The 17,930-nt window shown below is 42.5% G+C and overlaps 1 protein-coding gene across 3 annotated transcripts in view; it reads left to right on the top strand.

The window, feature by feature from the left end:
* The first annotated feature begins 10,769 nt into the window (after nucleotides 1-10,769).
* LOC147606459 (tobamovirus multiplication protein 2A-like) overlaps nucleotides 10,770-17,930 on the top strand; it is an 82,997-nt gene continuing 75,836 nt past the window's right edge. The window contains exons 1-3 of one of the 3 annotated variants that reach the window (XM_086791656.1): nucleotides 10,770-10,819; nucleotides 10,915-11,005; nucleotides 11,276-11,732. In XM_086791656.1, the coding sequence (XP_086647782.1) occupies nucleotides 11,305-11,732 (428 nt within the window). In that variant the 5' untranslated portion in view covers nucleotides 10,770-10,819; nucleotides 10,915-11,005; nucleotides 11,276-11,304. Of the gene's footprint in view, nucleotides 11,006-11,210; nucleotides 11,733-17,930 lie in introns of those variants that run through there. The other 2 variants (XM_086791655.1, XM_086791654.1) reach the window with 2 other exon arrangements.

The raw sequence follows: 17,930 nt of genomic DNA, 5'->3' as shown, positions 1-17,930 counted from the left end.
CTTTTGTGTGATCTTTCATGAACAATCCACCTCCTCCTAATCCTCTTGGGATTCAATTCAACCAGTTTCATTGGGTGCACTCCATTAGAGTGAATGTTTGCATTGATAGAAAGATTTTCTACCAACAACGCATGGTTCTTCTTTTTGGTCCAGAAAGACTAAGTGAGATTTTAGCATCACCTAATCCTGTCATACTTCCCATTGTAGATTACACCATTTCCTTTGATGTGCATATTTTCATCTTGTTTTAGTTTAGTTTTATGAATCAAGAAGACTTATACTGTAGGCCAATCTCTTATGCTAGGCAAGAAATACACATAGTTGTTGGTAGTAAGTTACAATTTCAGCGTGTCATTCGTCGTATGTTTGGACCTAGGCAAGTAGCAGCCATTAATGCCTCAGTTAATCCATTTATTTTGCCTTTGATTCATTATGACATAAGCTTTGACGTCTACATTTTCATTCTTCTTTGAAAAAGAAAAAAAAGAAAAAAAAAAGAAAAAAGAAAAAAAGGAGTGAGAGAGAAAGAGAGTGAAGGAAGACCTTTGTGCAATCATATTTGTGCCTCCTTCTTCTCAAGCATGGATACCACTAGGCAAATGAGTGGCTATCCCTTATTCTTTGGAGAGCCCGGTGAGGATGCCGAGTTATTCTTATCAAACTTTAGAATGGCACTCCACATAAAGAGAGTGGTAGGAGACCAAGAATGCTTAGACATGTTTGAGTTGGTCCTACGAAGAGATGCTTCCACTTGGTTTCAATCTCTACCTGCACCCGCACGAGTAGATTACAAGGGGGTCATGCAACTTTTTAGAGACAATTACTTCACTCCTTTGAATACACAAAAGCTATGGCAAGAAATAGTTGCTCATAAGCAAAAGGATCTAGAGGACTACTTGAGTTATAAGCAAGAATTCTTACGTCTTTGGACTCTTTGGTTGCGTAGTCTTCCTAACCTTGGAGATGGTGCAGAATTCTTGAAGAAGGAGAGATTTATTGCAGGGATGTACCCATCACTAAAATTGCAAGTAGAGTTAGGAGAGCCCACAACATTTGATGCTGCTGAGGCTAGGGCTACCAAGAAACTCCGAAAGATGAGGTGTATGCTTGGGGGGGGCTTTATCTTTGATGACTCAAAGCCTAGGGAAGAGGTACAGTCTTGCACTCGTAGAGAATTACCTGAGGTCACAGTCGAGGTGATAGAAAAGTTAAATGAGTCTTTAAATAACTTGTCTATCCACTTTGCACAAGCTGTGGAACAGAAGGGCCAAGCTAAAAGGGTTGAAGAACGAGAGCAACGACCTAGGCGACTCTTGCAATGTTGGAATTGCGGAGAGTCAGGGCATGGGATGTATAATTGTCCTTGGCCTCGTGGGGAGCCAGGGAAGCCTAACATGAATTATCCAGTGAGTGATGAATGCAGGTGAAGGCACTAGTCAACAACAACCGATGATTTTGTAGAGGCCCAATGCAACAAGACCACCTCCACGAGGAGTGGAAGGAATGCCACCCTTGCCGGACCCAAATGTACATGTGGTAGAGGTAACAAAGGCCAAGGAGGTAGACATTGAAGCAAATGGTGTCAAACGAGGGCATGGAAAAGAGAAGGAAAAGGAGGGTGTGGCATCACAAAGTGACCATGGACGAGGAAAGAAAGTGAAGGAAAACAAGGAAGTCAAGAGGAGACGACGTCGTATAAACCTCCAAGATTTCCCCCTTGGACATGGTATGGCTCCATACAACCTTTTGGAAGACATGAGAGGTAAGGGTCCTGATATCTCGTGGCCTCAATTTCTAGCCTTATGTCCACAAGTTAGGAGGGAATTAACAAAGGCCGTGAGCACTAGGAGAAAAACAAAAGAGAATGTGCCTGTTGTAAAAATTTCACAAGCCGAGATGGATGAGGACATTACACCTATATTAGATTGCTACATCAAGGGAAGGCTAGTTAAGAAGGGTCTAGTAGATGGGGGTGCACAAATTTGTATCATGACAGAGGACCTTATGCAAAAACTAGGCATGCATATTCATGAAACACCTGAAATTAAGGTGAAAATGGCAAACAATAGCAAAGCAAAGTGTCTTGGGATTTGTAAGAATGTTTCTGTGGAAGTTTTGGCATTAAGAAGGTTGTTGATTTTTATGTTATGTCTACCAAGGGAAGTGGTTATCCATTTATCCTAGGTAGACCATGGCTAATGAGAATGCGAGCTTTGCAGGATTGGGAAAATGGAAAGTTAATTTGCAGGAATGAAAATCGTAAGAAGATTATCTTTGACATGAAGGAGCAACGACAAGAGGAGATAAATGAAGAATCTTCTCAAGGCGAAACAGAGGAGGATTGGACCGATGACGCCTCAGAGGAAGAAAGCAGCAGTAGCACTATGGAAGAGAAGTCTTCCATTGAAGTCATGGGGGTAAGATTCAGAGCAAAAGACAAAGAGACACCCTGTCAAGGTTTGGAGGAGGTAGGCTCTCAAGAAGACCAAATTGTGCATGATGAAGAAATGTTTGATGCTATGCTCTCAAAAACGCTTACATCGGAGGAAGGAGAGGAGTTTAAATGTGTACTAAGGAAATTTCCTAGGTTTTTTGCTAAAGATTACACAGATGTGCGTGGCGTAGAGGCCATTCAACACAAGATTGAGCTAAAGCCAGAAGCCAAACCTAAGGCACAAAAGCTACGAAGACTAGGAGTCATCAAGGAGCAAGCACTACTCAAAGAAGTGAGGAAGCTTCTAGCAGCGGGGTTCATATATCCTGTAGAAAATTCAGAGTGGGTCTCTCCCGTTGTGGTCACTCCCAAGAAGAACGGCAAATGGAGGGTGTGTGTGGACTATCGTCCACTCAACGAGGCGACAAAAAGGGACCACTTTCCTCTTCCATTTCAAGATGAGATCCTAAATGAGGTAGCAGGTCATGAGAAGTATACAATATGTGATGGCTACTCGAGTTACTTTCAAATTGGTGGAGGATCAATTGAAAACAACCTTCATCACTCCTTGGGGTTGTTATGCTTTCAGAGTCATGCCGTTTGGTTTAACCAATGCTCCAGCGACATTTCAACGTTTCATGAACATGGTGTTTCAAGCATTCTTTGGGAAATCCATTAGAGTGTTCATAGATGATTTTTGCATCTATAGCTCTAAGTCATTGCATGTGCAGAGGGTGGAAGAAGGCTTGAAGAAACTCTACGACATGGGGGGCCAACTCAATCCCGACAAATGTCATATTGGTGAGGATGAAGTAATCTTGCTGGGTCATAAGGTTTTTCATAATACTTTTGGACCATCATTGTACATATGCTTCAACTTCACCATACATAAGTAAATCCTATGCCCTCACATTTCTACCCACACCATGTAGAAAGCCCACTACCCAAATCACTTTTTCCCTTAGACTATTTCATCTTTTATTCTCTCATCTACCCTAAAATAATGAGGGTCTCCCTCCCTTTTGACTTCCATAGTTTAGTATTTTTGTATATATTTTTTACTATTAAATATTTTATATATTTTCATTAAATACTTTTTCATATATCAATTATTTTTGTATATTTTATTCACAATTAGATCTCTTTGTTTATTTTATTTTCCTATCATAATAACCATATTGTCATGATATGTTGACTAGTTAAATACTAGCTTGTTTTTTCTTATTATGTAAATCCTTCATAAAATGGAAAAAATCTCCTCCATGCAAGTGTCCACATACACTTGAGTCTCTAAGGTCAGGGTATGATGTATTGGGGGGGCTCACTCTTGGAGCTATCAAGAAATTCCACCAATGGGGACCCACACAAAGATTTTAAAAATTCAAAAAAATACATGATTCTGCTGAATTTTTTGCGCCAACCTCCACTCCAAATTTGGACTGGTCACCAAAAGACAAAAGTTAGCTCGGGAGCTGAGGAATTTTTTTGAGAATTTTTGGAGCTAATGGCGGTGAGATATGAATTTTTTATTGGACCCCAGTCTGCCCACTTTTTGGCAAGGTACACCTAGTCTCTTCTCACCTCCCTTACACATTCATCACCTACACACTTACTCATTCCTTTCTCACTCCATCAAACCTGCAAACTTCATGTCCTAGATCATCCTCTCCACCTTTTTCCTCTCCTTCCATCTCCATTTGCTCTCATATCTACTCTACACCCATATCTCATCTCCATTTCTCTCCCTACTACTCCCATATTACTAAATTATTTTCCCAATATCAAAAAATACATAAAAATTTAGCATGAATGTATCATATTAACCTCTGCAAATATGGGGTTTCCATCTACAAAAACCCCCATGTTCTTCACCTTAATCAACTTTTGTGGCGTCAAATGCAAGAGGGAGATCGGCGGTTAACTTAAAGATCTACACATGGAAGAATCCAAGCTTCTTCGAGCTTTCAACCACACAAAGGATCTTTCCAAATCTTTACTCCTCTCACTCATTTTGTACATTGTATTACTAACCTTTTATAGTGATTACTAACTACTAACCACACTAACATTTGTAGATAAGCACCCACTCTACTACTTTTGGAGTAGGCATTACTACAAGTTATTTGCTCAAACCTCTACATCACACTCTCCTCTCATCTTCAATAATTCTCTCACCTTGAGCCCACATCCATGTGACTCAAGGGATAAGAAGAGGCCCACTCTCATTTCAAAATAAAAAATCCATAATCTATGATTTTTCATAATAAGATTGATTAGGCTTAATCCTAATTGGGGCTTCTCAAACCTATAAATAGAGCCCCCTCCATTCCTTGTAGAGAGAGATTACACACATTGTACACCACTCCTAATTCTAGTGTGGAAGGAGATAGTGAAGGTTGAAGCTTGAAACTAGTTATGTCATTGTGAGGGCTTGAGTGATGCCATACTCCCTATCATAATTGTATCTTGCCTTTGTGCATCAATAAGATTAGTAGTTTGGGTGCAATTGTGTACAAAATCTTGGACTCCTACATCTCCAAAGTTTATTTAGCGAAGCGGTCTGATTTTTGATTTAAGGTAAATTTGATCCTTATATTTTGTGGTGTGATTTTATGCTTGGCGGCTTGAGGGCCTGTTTTTGATTTGTTGCCTTTCATTCCATGGTAAGAGGGTTGTATGGTGAGAGGGCTCCCGTAACCTTAAGACCATGTGTATACCGACAACAAAATCAAGCTTATATTGTCTCTCTATGTTCTTCTCCAAGTTTGGTGTGCATCCATTTGTATTATGCTAGTCTCCTCCACACACAATATCATATGTTATGAGTGTTTGTTGAGAGTGTGTGTGACTTTTTATTGATGTATATGGTTAGCTTGTATTGATTTACTACAAGGAAAGATTTTTGGTGTCCTAGTTCACACACATAACTAGGTGGTGCCCCTTTTCTTGTTGGGTGTGTGGTTTTGGGGTTCTTATGTTTGTGTTGCATTGTGCCCCAAGCCCATTGAGCAACACGGGGGCCTTGAGGAGTGCTTAGAGGCCGCTCTTCTTGTTGCCCGCCCCGGACTGCCTCACTACATGGGATGACGACATTGGTTCACTCTTACCCTCGCATGATGCCGACCTTAAGGTATGTTCTTTTGGCTTCTATGGATGTCGACACGATCTTGTTTTCTTTGGAGCCATGACATTTACTTTTGGATGCAGTATGTCATTTGGGATGCATGGTATCTGATTATATGGTGCATTATGTGGATTTACATGCATCACATCCAGATTCTCACTGAGCAGTTATTTGGACCATGGATTTGATGATATTTCTGGTGGTCATTTCACTTTGGATGAGGAGTTTGGATACTTCCTTTTTGATCTAGGTGGTCACACATTGATTCCATGGTTATATCATCTACACTTTGGCTATCCATTTGACCCAGGCATAGTTATAGCGAGTTACATCATTGACATGGGTGTCTATCCATTTGAGCCAGGAGGATTGGCCATGACACTGACATTGGCTCTCTACATTTTCCATTCAATCCAAGTGGTTTGAGAGTCATTGCTTTGGAGCCTACATGGTTTGGATTTATATTCCATCTATGTGGTCACACTTGTGTGGATTACTTCATCTTCAAGGCGACACTAGTGTCTTTTCCATTTGATCCTGGAGGATACTCGACTAGCTTCATCTCGACAGTGGTTCCTTTTCCTCTCCACTTGTACCAGATAATCATGGGGCCATTGCCTTGGATTTTGTATGCCTCGGATTTCCTTTCGATCCAAGCGGTTGCATAGATAGCCTCATCATCGGACGGGAGCCCTTCATCCTTTCCATTTGACCCTGGGGGCATATGATTCATGTATGGGTCTGCTACAACGACATTCTGTCATGGATGTGATTTTTGGCTTTTGCACATAACCACTTGTATATGTCTATTATTTGGGCATGACCACCCTTTGATTTCGAGGATGAAATCATTATAGGAGGGGATGGTTTGTAATGAAGCAACACCTTTAGTTTAGGTCTAGGACCTTGGTCATGGGCTCAAGTATGAAAGGGGGGGAGCTCATGGACTATCATTTTACCTTTTTACCTTTCTACCTTTTGATATCTTGGCTCCTTTCTTGGAGCTAGCCACTCATGGTCTAGGGCTCATGGCAAGCTTGATAGCCATTATCTTGGTGGGAGGTTAACTCACTTAGGCATCATGGCCAGTGTATGCAATTATCCTTAATCTTGTATTAATCCTTGATGATTTGTCCCTAATCTGAGCTTTATGATCACTCCATTTCAATTGTAAATAAACCTCACAACTAATTTAGAGAATTGAGCAAAGAACTTGCTGCATACATCACAGAAAAACACTTTTAAGAACTGTCTTAGTAACCACTTATGCAAATTTGAGCTAGGTTCCAATGAATACATAAAACATATATACACCAAATCTAACAAACAATTGAAAACATACATAGTTTTTATATATATTTTAAGCTTTTGATTTAAAAAAAAGAATGAATGCAAAAATTGAACAAAAATAAAACCTATTCTATGCAACAACTCTCATTGATAATATTTCTCCAATGTTAACAAAGGTGAAAATCCTTCGATGCAAAAAAAAGCTAAAAACTCAAAAGCAACCTTTTAAACACCAAAACAATCCTTTCTTCTTTACTCACAAAAATCATGATGCTCACAAGAGCCATGGGTAAGATTTACACATCTAATGAGTAGAGCTAGTAATGTAAAAAAGGGAAGGCAACAAGCCATTCATTGGTAATGGTGCCAAAGATGTTACGTCCCACCCTCATCTAGTCTAGAATGAAATTTAGTTATCATTGGGAACTTACTTGTTATCCACCACTAAGCTATGCTCTAAAGTACAACTTTCATTTGGCCCCTCCTCTCCTCCACTTGCGCTCGAATGATGTGTCACTCATCACAATATCTCTATAACACTAGACATGTCACTCAATTGGCAGCCTCTCTGCAATACTAGATGGCTCACTCTCTCACTTAAGATCTTTGATTCAATCACTTGCATAAACATAAAACAAGAATCAAAGCAGCACAATGCATAACATTATGAAATCTCTTAAGCTCACTCCCTCTCACACACAAGTTAGCAAAGAGTGTGCCCATTTAATAGTCACAAGTGACTTACATATACCATGCCATACGTTCATGTTGTGGCCAATCAAGACATGAAAAAGGCTAAAAGATAGTGTCCATAAAATAGTAGCAAAGTGTGTCCATACAATAGTAGTCACAAGCTAGCAAAGAGTGTGTCCATACTATAGTCACAAAGTGACTTACATACTAGGCCATATGTTCACGCTATGGCCGATCAAGGTGCAAGTTAGCCAAAGAGTGTGTCCATACTATAGTCACAAAGTGACTTACATACTAGGCCATATGCACACTATGGCCGATCAAGGTGCAAGTTAGCCAAAGAGTGTGTCCATACACTAGTCATCACAAGTGACTTATATACTAGTCCATATGTTCACATTGTGGCCAATCAAGGCATGAGAAAGTCTAAAAACAAACAAATAATTGGCTTTATGACATGAGTCTCACACGGACTCAAAAACATAACTCTTGGTGGCTAATGTTTTTTGTCTCTATATCAATGTATATCAAAATGTATATATGTATATCAAAATGTATATATGTACAAATAAGTATAGCAAAATGTATAAATAAGTATACAAAATGTGTCAAACCCAAAAAGGGTGTTACCACTTACTAAAGAGATTAGTGACTTCAAGGGCTTCAAGGTCAACGTTCACCTTTTTTTGAGAATAGGCAACCCCATCACGTGCTTAAAGTTTTAAATGTATAAATAGTAAGGATGACTTTATATAACATATTCATAGCTAATTATTTATACTGCCAAGTTCTCTAAAGTGAAGAATTTACACTTGGAAGCCAACCCAAAGACTATTAGGATGTTGTCAAGAGAGGCATGAAAGAGATGAATGATGTTAGATATTGAAATATATGATGTACAAGTGATAAAGGATGAGAGAAAGAGGTCATGTAGGTGTGAACACGCTCTAAATAAAGTGGGCATGTGGGTGGAAAAGGGATATAGGGTGGCCCGACCCTAACCCTTGGTGGACCCTATATAAAGTGGGCATGTGGGTGGAAAAGGGATCTAGGGTGGCCCGACCCTAACCCTTGGTGGACCCTATATAAAGTGCATGAGGCCTCACTTTTTGTAACATAACACAATCAATACATTCACAAGGTGAATGTCAAGCCAACTTTGGAGTGGCTGAAATAGAAGGTAATATAGAAGCTTTCTATACATCTTGTGTTCTTTCTCTCTCTCATATATGTTGCTCTATCTTGCCATCAACTATTGCTTCCGTTGTGCATACTCCCCATAATTTTGACATGGTATCAAAGCCTTGCAAAGGCTAAGTTCCCCTTCACACACTTTAGGCTCCCACAATTCAAGATGATATTGCAAAGGAAAGAATAAGAATTTTAAGAGGACGAGTGCATGAGCTTAAAGTAAACATAAATCAAAACAGTTTGCTGCAATTTACACCCAACTTTCATATTTGATCTTGAATTTATACAAGAGAGCACAATCTCTACCCTATCTTATGGCAAAAAATGCATAGGTATAGAATATATCATGCTAACATATTAGCATAATTACAAGCTCTACCCAACCTTGCTTGTTGTACTTAATATGATCCACCGTCTTTTTGGTGTGCTATTAGGCATCAACATGATAAGGATTTTTCTTTTTTACATATTTTTGGCTAGATATTATCCATGAATTAGATTCTTGCGACCAAATGCAAGCGAAACAAATTTCTTGTATCTTTATGAAAATAAGACAAAGGTTTCTATTTATGACCGGTTAGAGCATAGTTTGCTTTAAGTACTATTCAAAGTTTGCTTAGAGCATAGTTTGCTTAAAGTACTATTAAAAGTGATTAAGTTACCTTCCTCTCCTAGTAAAATAAATCCTTGCAAAGTCCCTTTCACTTCACACCATGAAGTGACATAGAGTACCTTGTTGTTGATAAGAGAATCTTTACAAAGTTGTGACTGTTGTAAGAGAAGACAAAATTTGTAGGCCAAACTTGCTACAACACCCTTACATGTGGGGACTTGACCCTCTAAAGGTTTTTACACCTTTGCAACAACGAGGTCATCTTGATAATGAAAAAAGAAGATATTTAAGCTAATCTAAGGGCATTGCTATTGTATCAATTGTATTAGAGTGTTTTAGGGGTTAGAACATCCTTAGCAAGAGGTAAGCACCTCAAGTAGGAGCTTGATGCAATCATGGAACAACCAAAGTGACAATAGAACAAACACCAATAACAACATTCCCAAACCCCCCTTACAAGAGCTCATTACAGAGTGGGGGTGCACCATTAAGAACATTCCCAAATCCCCCTTACAAGAGCTCATTATGGAGGAGTGGGGGTGCACCTAATCTTGAATTATAAGGAATGGACTTGGGGAGGCCAGCCTTTGTTTGACAAATTAATAGTGCATCACAAATTTCATACTAAGAGTGACATGCCATAGTCTTGTTCCGATTCTAATTAATAAATGATTCTTGCTTGCAAGGTCATTAGCACGCTAATGGCCATGTGACCATGATGTTGTGAATCAAGTAGTCTTGCTAGCTAGCATTGGATAGTCACAAGGAGAAGAGTATATCTAGATGCTAGCTAGCATTGGATAGTCACAAGGAGAAGAGTATATCTAGATGCTAATCACTATGGGGAAATTGCATAGAGATTACACACACATGCAAGGAGATTGGTGCCATGCACACGTGAGGATCGTAGACTGCTCAACTTTACAAAGCCTCCACATTGGTGTAGGGGAGAGAGGTGTCATCTTAAAGTGTGCAACATGCATTGGGTTTCATAGTGTTTTGTCTTGGCATGAGGGGAGGTCGAGGTGAGGATTGTAAAGGCTTTTATATTGCACGAGCGACATCATGTGGGTTTGAGGTGGCATGGTGTGCATGTATGCTCCTGGCTATTGGATTCTAGTAAAGATGCTCGAGGCTGAATACACACTCTTTCACCCTTGCAATAGTCCACGGGTGCGTAGTTTGGTGGTAGAACGGCTCGGTCCCAGTATCGGGGCTTACGCGACAGGGGTTAGTTGTGAGCCAATGAAATAATCCACCTTCCCGCTAATCAATCACTCCTGAGATATCCCTTATTTTAAGGAATGATTATAAATAAATAAATATATTTTGAGACGAAGTATGATTGTATTATTATTACATTTTAGTATGCTCATTGGAAAGAAAAAGAGGCACCCACAAAAGTGGCACACGTGCTGTGTGTGTGAGTGAGAGCTCGTGTCTCTATGAACATGCATATGGATCGCCATCCTTGGTAATGTAGAGAAAAACAAGGATAAGCCACGCCCATTTTACTGCTTCTGCTTCGAAACCCTAATCATGGATTAACGCTGAGACCTATTATCGCAGACGTCCGAGGGGCGTGGTTATCCTTGAAATCGCAGAAGGTCCCATCACGCAGAGGTTCAGTGTCCTCTTCCGCCTGTGCTCTCATCAACAGGTATTTTCATCATCAAAACCTAGTTTAACATCTTGAAAACCCTAAACTTTCAGCATCTTGGAATCTTTGATCCATCAGCTTAGAGTGCTCTAAGCTGCATTGCATGTAGTGCATTCTGCATTTTATTAAGCATGGACTGTGCAGCGACTATCATCTGTCTGTTGGCAACAGAAACCTTAAAAGCAGAAAGCCTCACAGCATTCTTTAGTTTTTTAAGTTGTCATGGTACTCCGTTGTCGCATCAGCCTACATCTACCACAATCTGCACAGGGTTTCGAGAAGCAGGGAGCCTCAACAAGATGACTTGCAGAGGGTTCATCCAGCTTTTGCTGAAAGTGATCAACTTTTTGTTCACCCTAGTTGGCCTCGCAATGATTGGCTATGGCATCTACATGGTTGTCACTTACAACAATTCATCGTCGTCAACTTCACCACCACCTCCACCTCCTCCATCTCCTCCCCCACCTTCACCTTCACCGCCACCCCCCTCTCCTCCCCCACCTCCCCCGTCTCCTCCCCCCCCATCACCACCTCCACCTTCCCCACCCCCGCCTCCTTCAGACGAGAGTTTCTTGAAATACAGATCGCCACCAGCTTGGAATGTGGAAATAGAATATGCAGATGGCAGCATTGGTGTTTTGCAGCTGAGGAGATCTTTGCTTCAGAAAGCTCCGAAGTCCGAGCTTATCTTCTCATCATCGTTTTGGAGCAGCCTTCTTAGAGCATGGTGAGCTTCTCTTTGCCAGCAAGCTAAAAGTTAGATCAAAACTCTAGAAAAAGGCGATATCTTCACTTCATGTGTGTGCTGGGGCTGGTACAGTTTTGGATGGAAATGATGAATGTAAATATTGAGTCACATTGTTTTTTCAGGACATATAAGCCAGCAAGTATAGACTCACTAGCTAATAATAAGCCTTTTGGTTCGTACAAAGAAGGTTTCCGGCAAGGTTGAAACTGAAAGCTTGGTAAATAGTTTGCCAGTTTTTATGTTTATGCTGAGTATGACATAACCGTACCTCTCTCTTTTGGGTTAGTATCTATCATAATCCTAGGATCTAGTGGCGTCACACAACCAAGGGGTATAATCTAGTCACTAATATGACATGTGAAGCTATAGGGCTACAATAGTAGATTGCAAAATGCAGAATTCTGGCATTGACTAAACTAGCCTGCTCTTTTTTAGCATCCTAGAGCTGTGGAGGAGTTAGCTCAAGATTTTCAGTAGTATCTGGATACTCGGTGAAGAGGACCTGTTACTTAAGTTGATGGCCAGTTGGCTGTGAAACCTCACAAGGCATGGACTTGGACTCATGGTTTTGGCTGTGATTCTCATCATTAGGATAATGAGCTCGAGGATGATGAGTAGCAAAATTAGCAGCAGCTCTGAGCATTGTTCTCACTTTTTTTGAGAGTCATTCACAGAGTAGTCACCCCAGTTGACACCAGCAAGACAATGCACAAATGAACATCTGCAAGATTTATGCCTGTGCGTATGAATGCTGTGGATTGGTCCTCAGTACAGCACACCAGGGGCCCAATATGCCCCCCCCCCCCCTTCTGCCCCCATCTGTCCCTGTCCCTGTCCCCGTCCCCCTCCTCTTCCTTTTCTCTGGATTCGTATTTAGCAGCAGAGACTTTTTGAGAACAAAGCTTTGCGGGCACCTGGGGAAAACTTTACCCGTGGTATCAAATCTTCAAGATAATTAAACAAATATCTATCAGCTCGATGACGATTTCACCGGTGGCAACCTACCAAGCAGGTTCTCCAAAGCTTTCATTGTTGGTACCCTACCAAGTAGGTTCTCCAAATTCTGTATTGTCAGCTGGCTGGCCACACACACCAGTCAGCCGGCAACTTACCGGGCAGACTGATCAGTGGCTCCAGGCCCAGGGCACCCAAAATGGAAACAGGATGCCAGGCACCAATAACTGATTGCCAGGCAGCACGCACGAGGTGTCCACAAGCAAGCACACACACCGGAGCTGGTTGTGCAATTGTGTACAGCCCGCACAGCATGGAAACAAGATCGCGTGGTAGTAGAATAGCCTGTACAACAGCGCTGCACAGGGCCATACATTTGATGAGGGTCGTACAGAGGCCATGGGCTGCTGCAGCACGGTTTTGTAGTAGGGAAACAGGCCATACAACTGTGTTCTGTACAGGCATCAGTACAGGTCGTGGCTGCTAGGTCTTCAAGGTGGTGCTTCCTTCCCACTGCAAAGGTTGATCAACCAGCTCCATGTGTGGTAACCTCACCACGTGGCCAAGCTTGCCAACTGTTTGGCAGTATTTTCTATCCTTTGGTCTATGTGATTTTTTTTCCACATGCTCACTGCCGCTTAAACCAAAAGTAACCTCTTTCGAGGCACAACAATAAGACGAGGGCTACCTCAGAATCCCAACCTTCTCTCACAGATAATGACTCCTTACAGCCATATCCAGCATCATATTAGGCACAACTGTGTAGAAAACCAACCTTTGATACCAATGTAAACGGAAGGGCAACTAATCACGGAAATCTTATCAATCATGAAAACTGAAAATACACACAAGCATGCCTGATAAAACAAGATGACAAATCTGCACAGTACACCACACTATGGGCCAGAAGATGGGCTGACCCGTCCCCCATTTATGGTTAGATTACCAAAAAGGAGTTTGCTTCCAAATACAACTTCACGGGTGCCCAGGGATTCTCCATAGGCTAGCACCTACCTCTTCTAGTACAATATGAAAGCAAAGCAAATACATGTGCAAAGTTTTGCTGAAATTCCTCAGCATAAAAGGCACTTCCGGCATCAAGCACATGCAAGACAACTATGGACAGCGTCACAGCCCATAGCACTCCCGCATCAGCCCGGAACAGCCTTGTGTCTTCACCCTCCTCCTATCTGGCTCACAGGGCAAGTCGACCAGCCATGGAAAGCTGTTTGCAGCAGTCGACCAGCCCTCAGCAGCCACAAAAGGATGCGACCAGCAGCAACACACAAACTTGCAAGCTCCCGGTCGGATGGAAACTTGTTCAAATGGTGACGACTAGCTCCTCCTCTCTGTTCTTATGACCTGTCCAACGTCTGTTCAAGCTGTAAAACTAGCCGGTCAGTAGTGGAAGACATGCAAAGGGAGTTGGCTAGCATCTCCCATGCATCTGGTGAACATCTGTTGCGATAGATAGCTGTAGTAGGCTGCCCACAGGCTGAAAACCGGTCGACCAGCCCTCATGCACCACTGAAAAGCATGCGCCCTCCTCAAATATGAAGTTTTTCTCAATAATAGAGGCTCCCCCCGGAAACAGCTCACTTGTGTGCTTATTAGGTCTAGAAGGAGGCGCCTACTTGAAGATAGCCCAAATATTGTCCGGTGCCCATCCTTTGTGAAACCGATCCCGTCAAGTGGGAAAGACTCCGTTGGACACCCACACGCTTAATAGCACAACTTTAAAACCACAAATATGAAATGGACAACTTAAATCAACTTGAAAATTTAAATGAAATGAAATGGAAAGATGGACACCAGCACTGGGGCCGGAACGGGCCAACCCCCCCCTCAATATATGATATATTTATTGGGAGTATTTTAATAAATACAATGCTCCATGGGTTTTGAGAACCAGATAATGTCCATGTACATATGAAAACAGTACCAAACAAGTAGGCTCGAATTTCGATGTAGAAGCTCGAAGCAGAACGACCACTAGTGTGGTCCAAATTCCAATCGCTACGGTCCTGTGCTTTCACTGGACTCCGCGGAGAGCGCCTCACTGGTGTTCCGAGACCACGCACAAACAGGCGCTCTCGTACTAACGCCTGGCTCTCCCGATCTCAGCACCTTTGGACCGAGGTTTGCCAATATAGCTTGGACAACCCGGCACCGAACGGGTGTGGCCGTAGAAGGATGAATCCCTTCTCAGATTTAAACATAAAATGCTTTACTCAAATCTGAAAATCACTTACTTGTAGTTGGTTGATAGAAGACCAAAACTTGCGGTATGATGAAGCCACTCAGGTAATGCGAAGTCTTCCTTGTAGAACACCAGTGGAGATGATGTACCGCCACAAAGGACACAGCCGCCTGCTCTTGCCTGATTGGAGAAGGAGTGCACAGTCACTTGCAGCCTGCTGGACAGTAAGAGCAACCGCTTTGTGGAGATGGCACAGTTGCCTGCAGGAGAGGAGCAGTAGAGTGAGGCGTGGCCTTCAGATGGTGGCAGCCAACTCTGTGTAGGCAAAACATGTAACGGGCGCCTGGCTGTAGTAGCACATGCGCAGCAGTGCCTTGTGAAGAAGGCCCACGTCTGAGTGCAGTAGCAGCCGCCTGAAGGAGCAACAATACATCAGCCGCCTGGTAGGGTAGTAAGCGCAGCCAGCAGAGCAGTGGGTATTGCAGTCGCTGTGCAGGGAAAGCAGCCGTCAGCTTGAGGGAGAGAAGTTGTACACAGCCTGCAGTATAGAAGGTACGCAGCCTGCAGTACAGAAGGTACAGCCTGCAGTACAGAGGGTACAGAAACAGTTGCAGCCAGCCGCCTGGGGAAAATCAGGCGCAAGAGAAGATGATCGCAGGTTGATGAAAAATTAACGCCAGAAGGAAGCGATTGATTCTATGCTTGAAGGAGGGAGCTTTTTTTAATAATATTCATGTGGAGTTAACCTTAGTGATACCCACGCATGCATGTGGGGGATTAGTGGGGGTAGGTGACCATGCCCACCCCCACACTCACTTAAAAGTGGGGCTCCCCACCTTGGCCCCAAAGTGGGTGCCCACTTTTAAATAAGTGTGAACACCTAACCTTATAAAACAAAAGGGTTAGAATTAAATATTAAAAACTACATGTGCAACATACTTACCACCTGTTCACATGCACTAAAACTCGTCAGAATACAGAGCAGACTTCACGACTCACTGGCAGGCGTCCCCGCTCAGTAAGTAACACGTCAAGCAGGCAAACACACAAATACATGTCATGCGAAAACAGTTTCAAGCATGCAAATCATGTGTGCATGTGCAAATAGTAACATGGACATATCTCCCGTAACCCGTTCATGGAACAAGTACAAAATATCTGTCGGCACAAAACTGGCACGACATAAAAACATAAAAACCTGGTCTTCCTATGGAGTGACAGTCCCATAGGTAAGACACAGTTCCAGGCACGAGTTTCCCTATGGTGTGACAGTCCCATAGGTAAAACACGGCACGAATACTGGCTCTTCCATGGCGTGACAGTCCCATGGATCGAACACAGTCCAGGTCATACACGGGTGGCACTGATCTGGCTCCCGTCCATACGACACCATCCTGCTAACACACGGGTGGCACCAGTCTGGCTCCCGTCCATGTCAGCAAAATACTGGCCTCTTCACACGAGACACTGGCCTGGCCTCAAGTGAACGAGACGCAAAAACTGGAGATGGACCAAATGGTCGGCCAATTAGTGACATCCCCCCGGGCTTCTAAAGAGTTGACCTCAACTTAAAAGCCTCAAGATATGCCTGCAACAATGGCAGATAATCTGCAAAGTAATCTTCATTTACCCATTTGGCATCAATAGGCAAATAATTCTTAAACTTCACAAGGTATCTCCTGGAAAGCTTTCCTGCAGGTAGCTTTCTCTCCTTGTGAAAAACAATCTGTTCTGGCTGGAGGATCTCCTCAAGCTCTTCAATTTCTGGCGGATCTTCTGTGACAGGCTCATCAGGATCTGTCCCCACATATTTCCGAAATAGACTCACATGAAAAGCATTGTGAATCTTCCAATGACTAGGTAAAGCAAGCCTGTAGGACACTTCATTGATCTTCTGAATCACCTTGAAGGGTCCATAATAGCGAGGGGAAAGCTTAGGATATGATCCTTCTCGTCCTGGCCTCTTCCGAAGCCTAGCCTTCTCAAATTTCAGCAATACCCAATCACCTTCTTTGACTTCCATGTCCCTTCTATGCTTGTCAGCAGCCATTTTATGCTTATCCTGAGATCTTGCAATGGCTGTCCGCACCTGACCAAAGGCAACATCCAAGTCACGAACATATTCATCAGCTGCAAAAATCTCATCCTTTGTACGAAGGATGGGTGGCAAGACCACTCTGCCATAAATAATCTCAAACGGAGCCTTTCCTGTGGAAGCATGGATCGTATTGTTGTAGGCAAACTCAACAAGTGGAAGATACTTCTCCCATGCACTCTTTTGATCTGCCACATAACACTTCAACAAATCCAACACGGCTGAATTTGCAGCTTCACTTTGGCCATCCGTTTGTGGATGATAAGCTGATGAAAACTCAAGCTTAGTACCCATATTATCAAACAAAGCCCTCCAAAATAGGCTTGTAGTCCTGGGATCTCTATCCCCAACAATGGATTTAGGCATACCATGATGCTTGAAAATATTGGCAAGAAAAAGCTTTACCATATGATCAGCTTTGATGGTTTTCTTGACGGGCAAGAAGTGAGCTTGCTTGCTAAACCTGTCCACAATAGTCCAAATAGCATCATTCCCATGCTGGGATCTAGGCAAATCCATAATAAAATCCATCGTGATACTTTCCCAAGGTTGCGAGGGAATAGGCAATGGCTGAAGCAAACCTGGAGGCTTTTGCCTTTCAAATTTCCACCTTTTGGCAAGTAATACATGCGCGCACATAAGCCTCAATGTCTTTACGCATGCTTGGCCAAAAGAAGTACCTCTGAATCATGCGAGTAGTAGGCATAATACCTCTATGACCAGCATAAGGTGGAGCGTGACATTCGTCCATAACCTTTGGACGCAAATCCTTCACCACACATAGGCAATTATCCTTCATAAGATAACCCTCGTTGATAACATAAGAGGCATGTGAATGACCAGCCATCAAATCAGTCCATATATGGCAAAAATCAGCATCCAAATGATACAAATCTCTCATAGCAGATAGATCTCCATGAGAGGCCAC

Source organism: Cibotium barometz, chromosome 57 (genome assembly GCF_041138505.1).
Source record: "Cibotium barometz isolate CiBa-2024 chromosome 57, ASM4113850v1, whole genome shotgun sequence".
Classification (NCBI taxonomy): Eukaryota; Viridiplantae; Streptophyta; class Polypodiopsida; order Cyatheales; family Cibotiaceae; genus Cibotium; species Cibotium barometz.
Note: the sequence above shows the minus strand (reverse complement) of the source record. Positions and strands in the feature narration are given on the sequence as shown.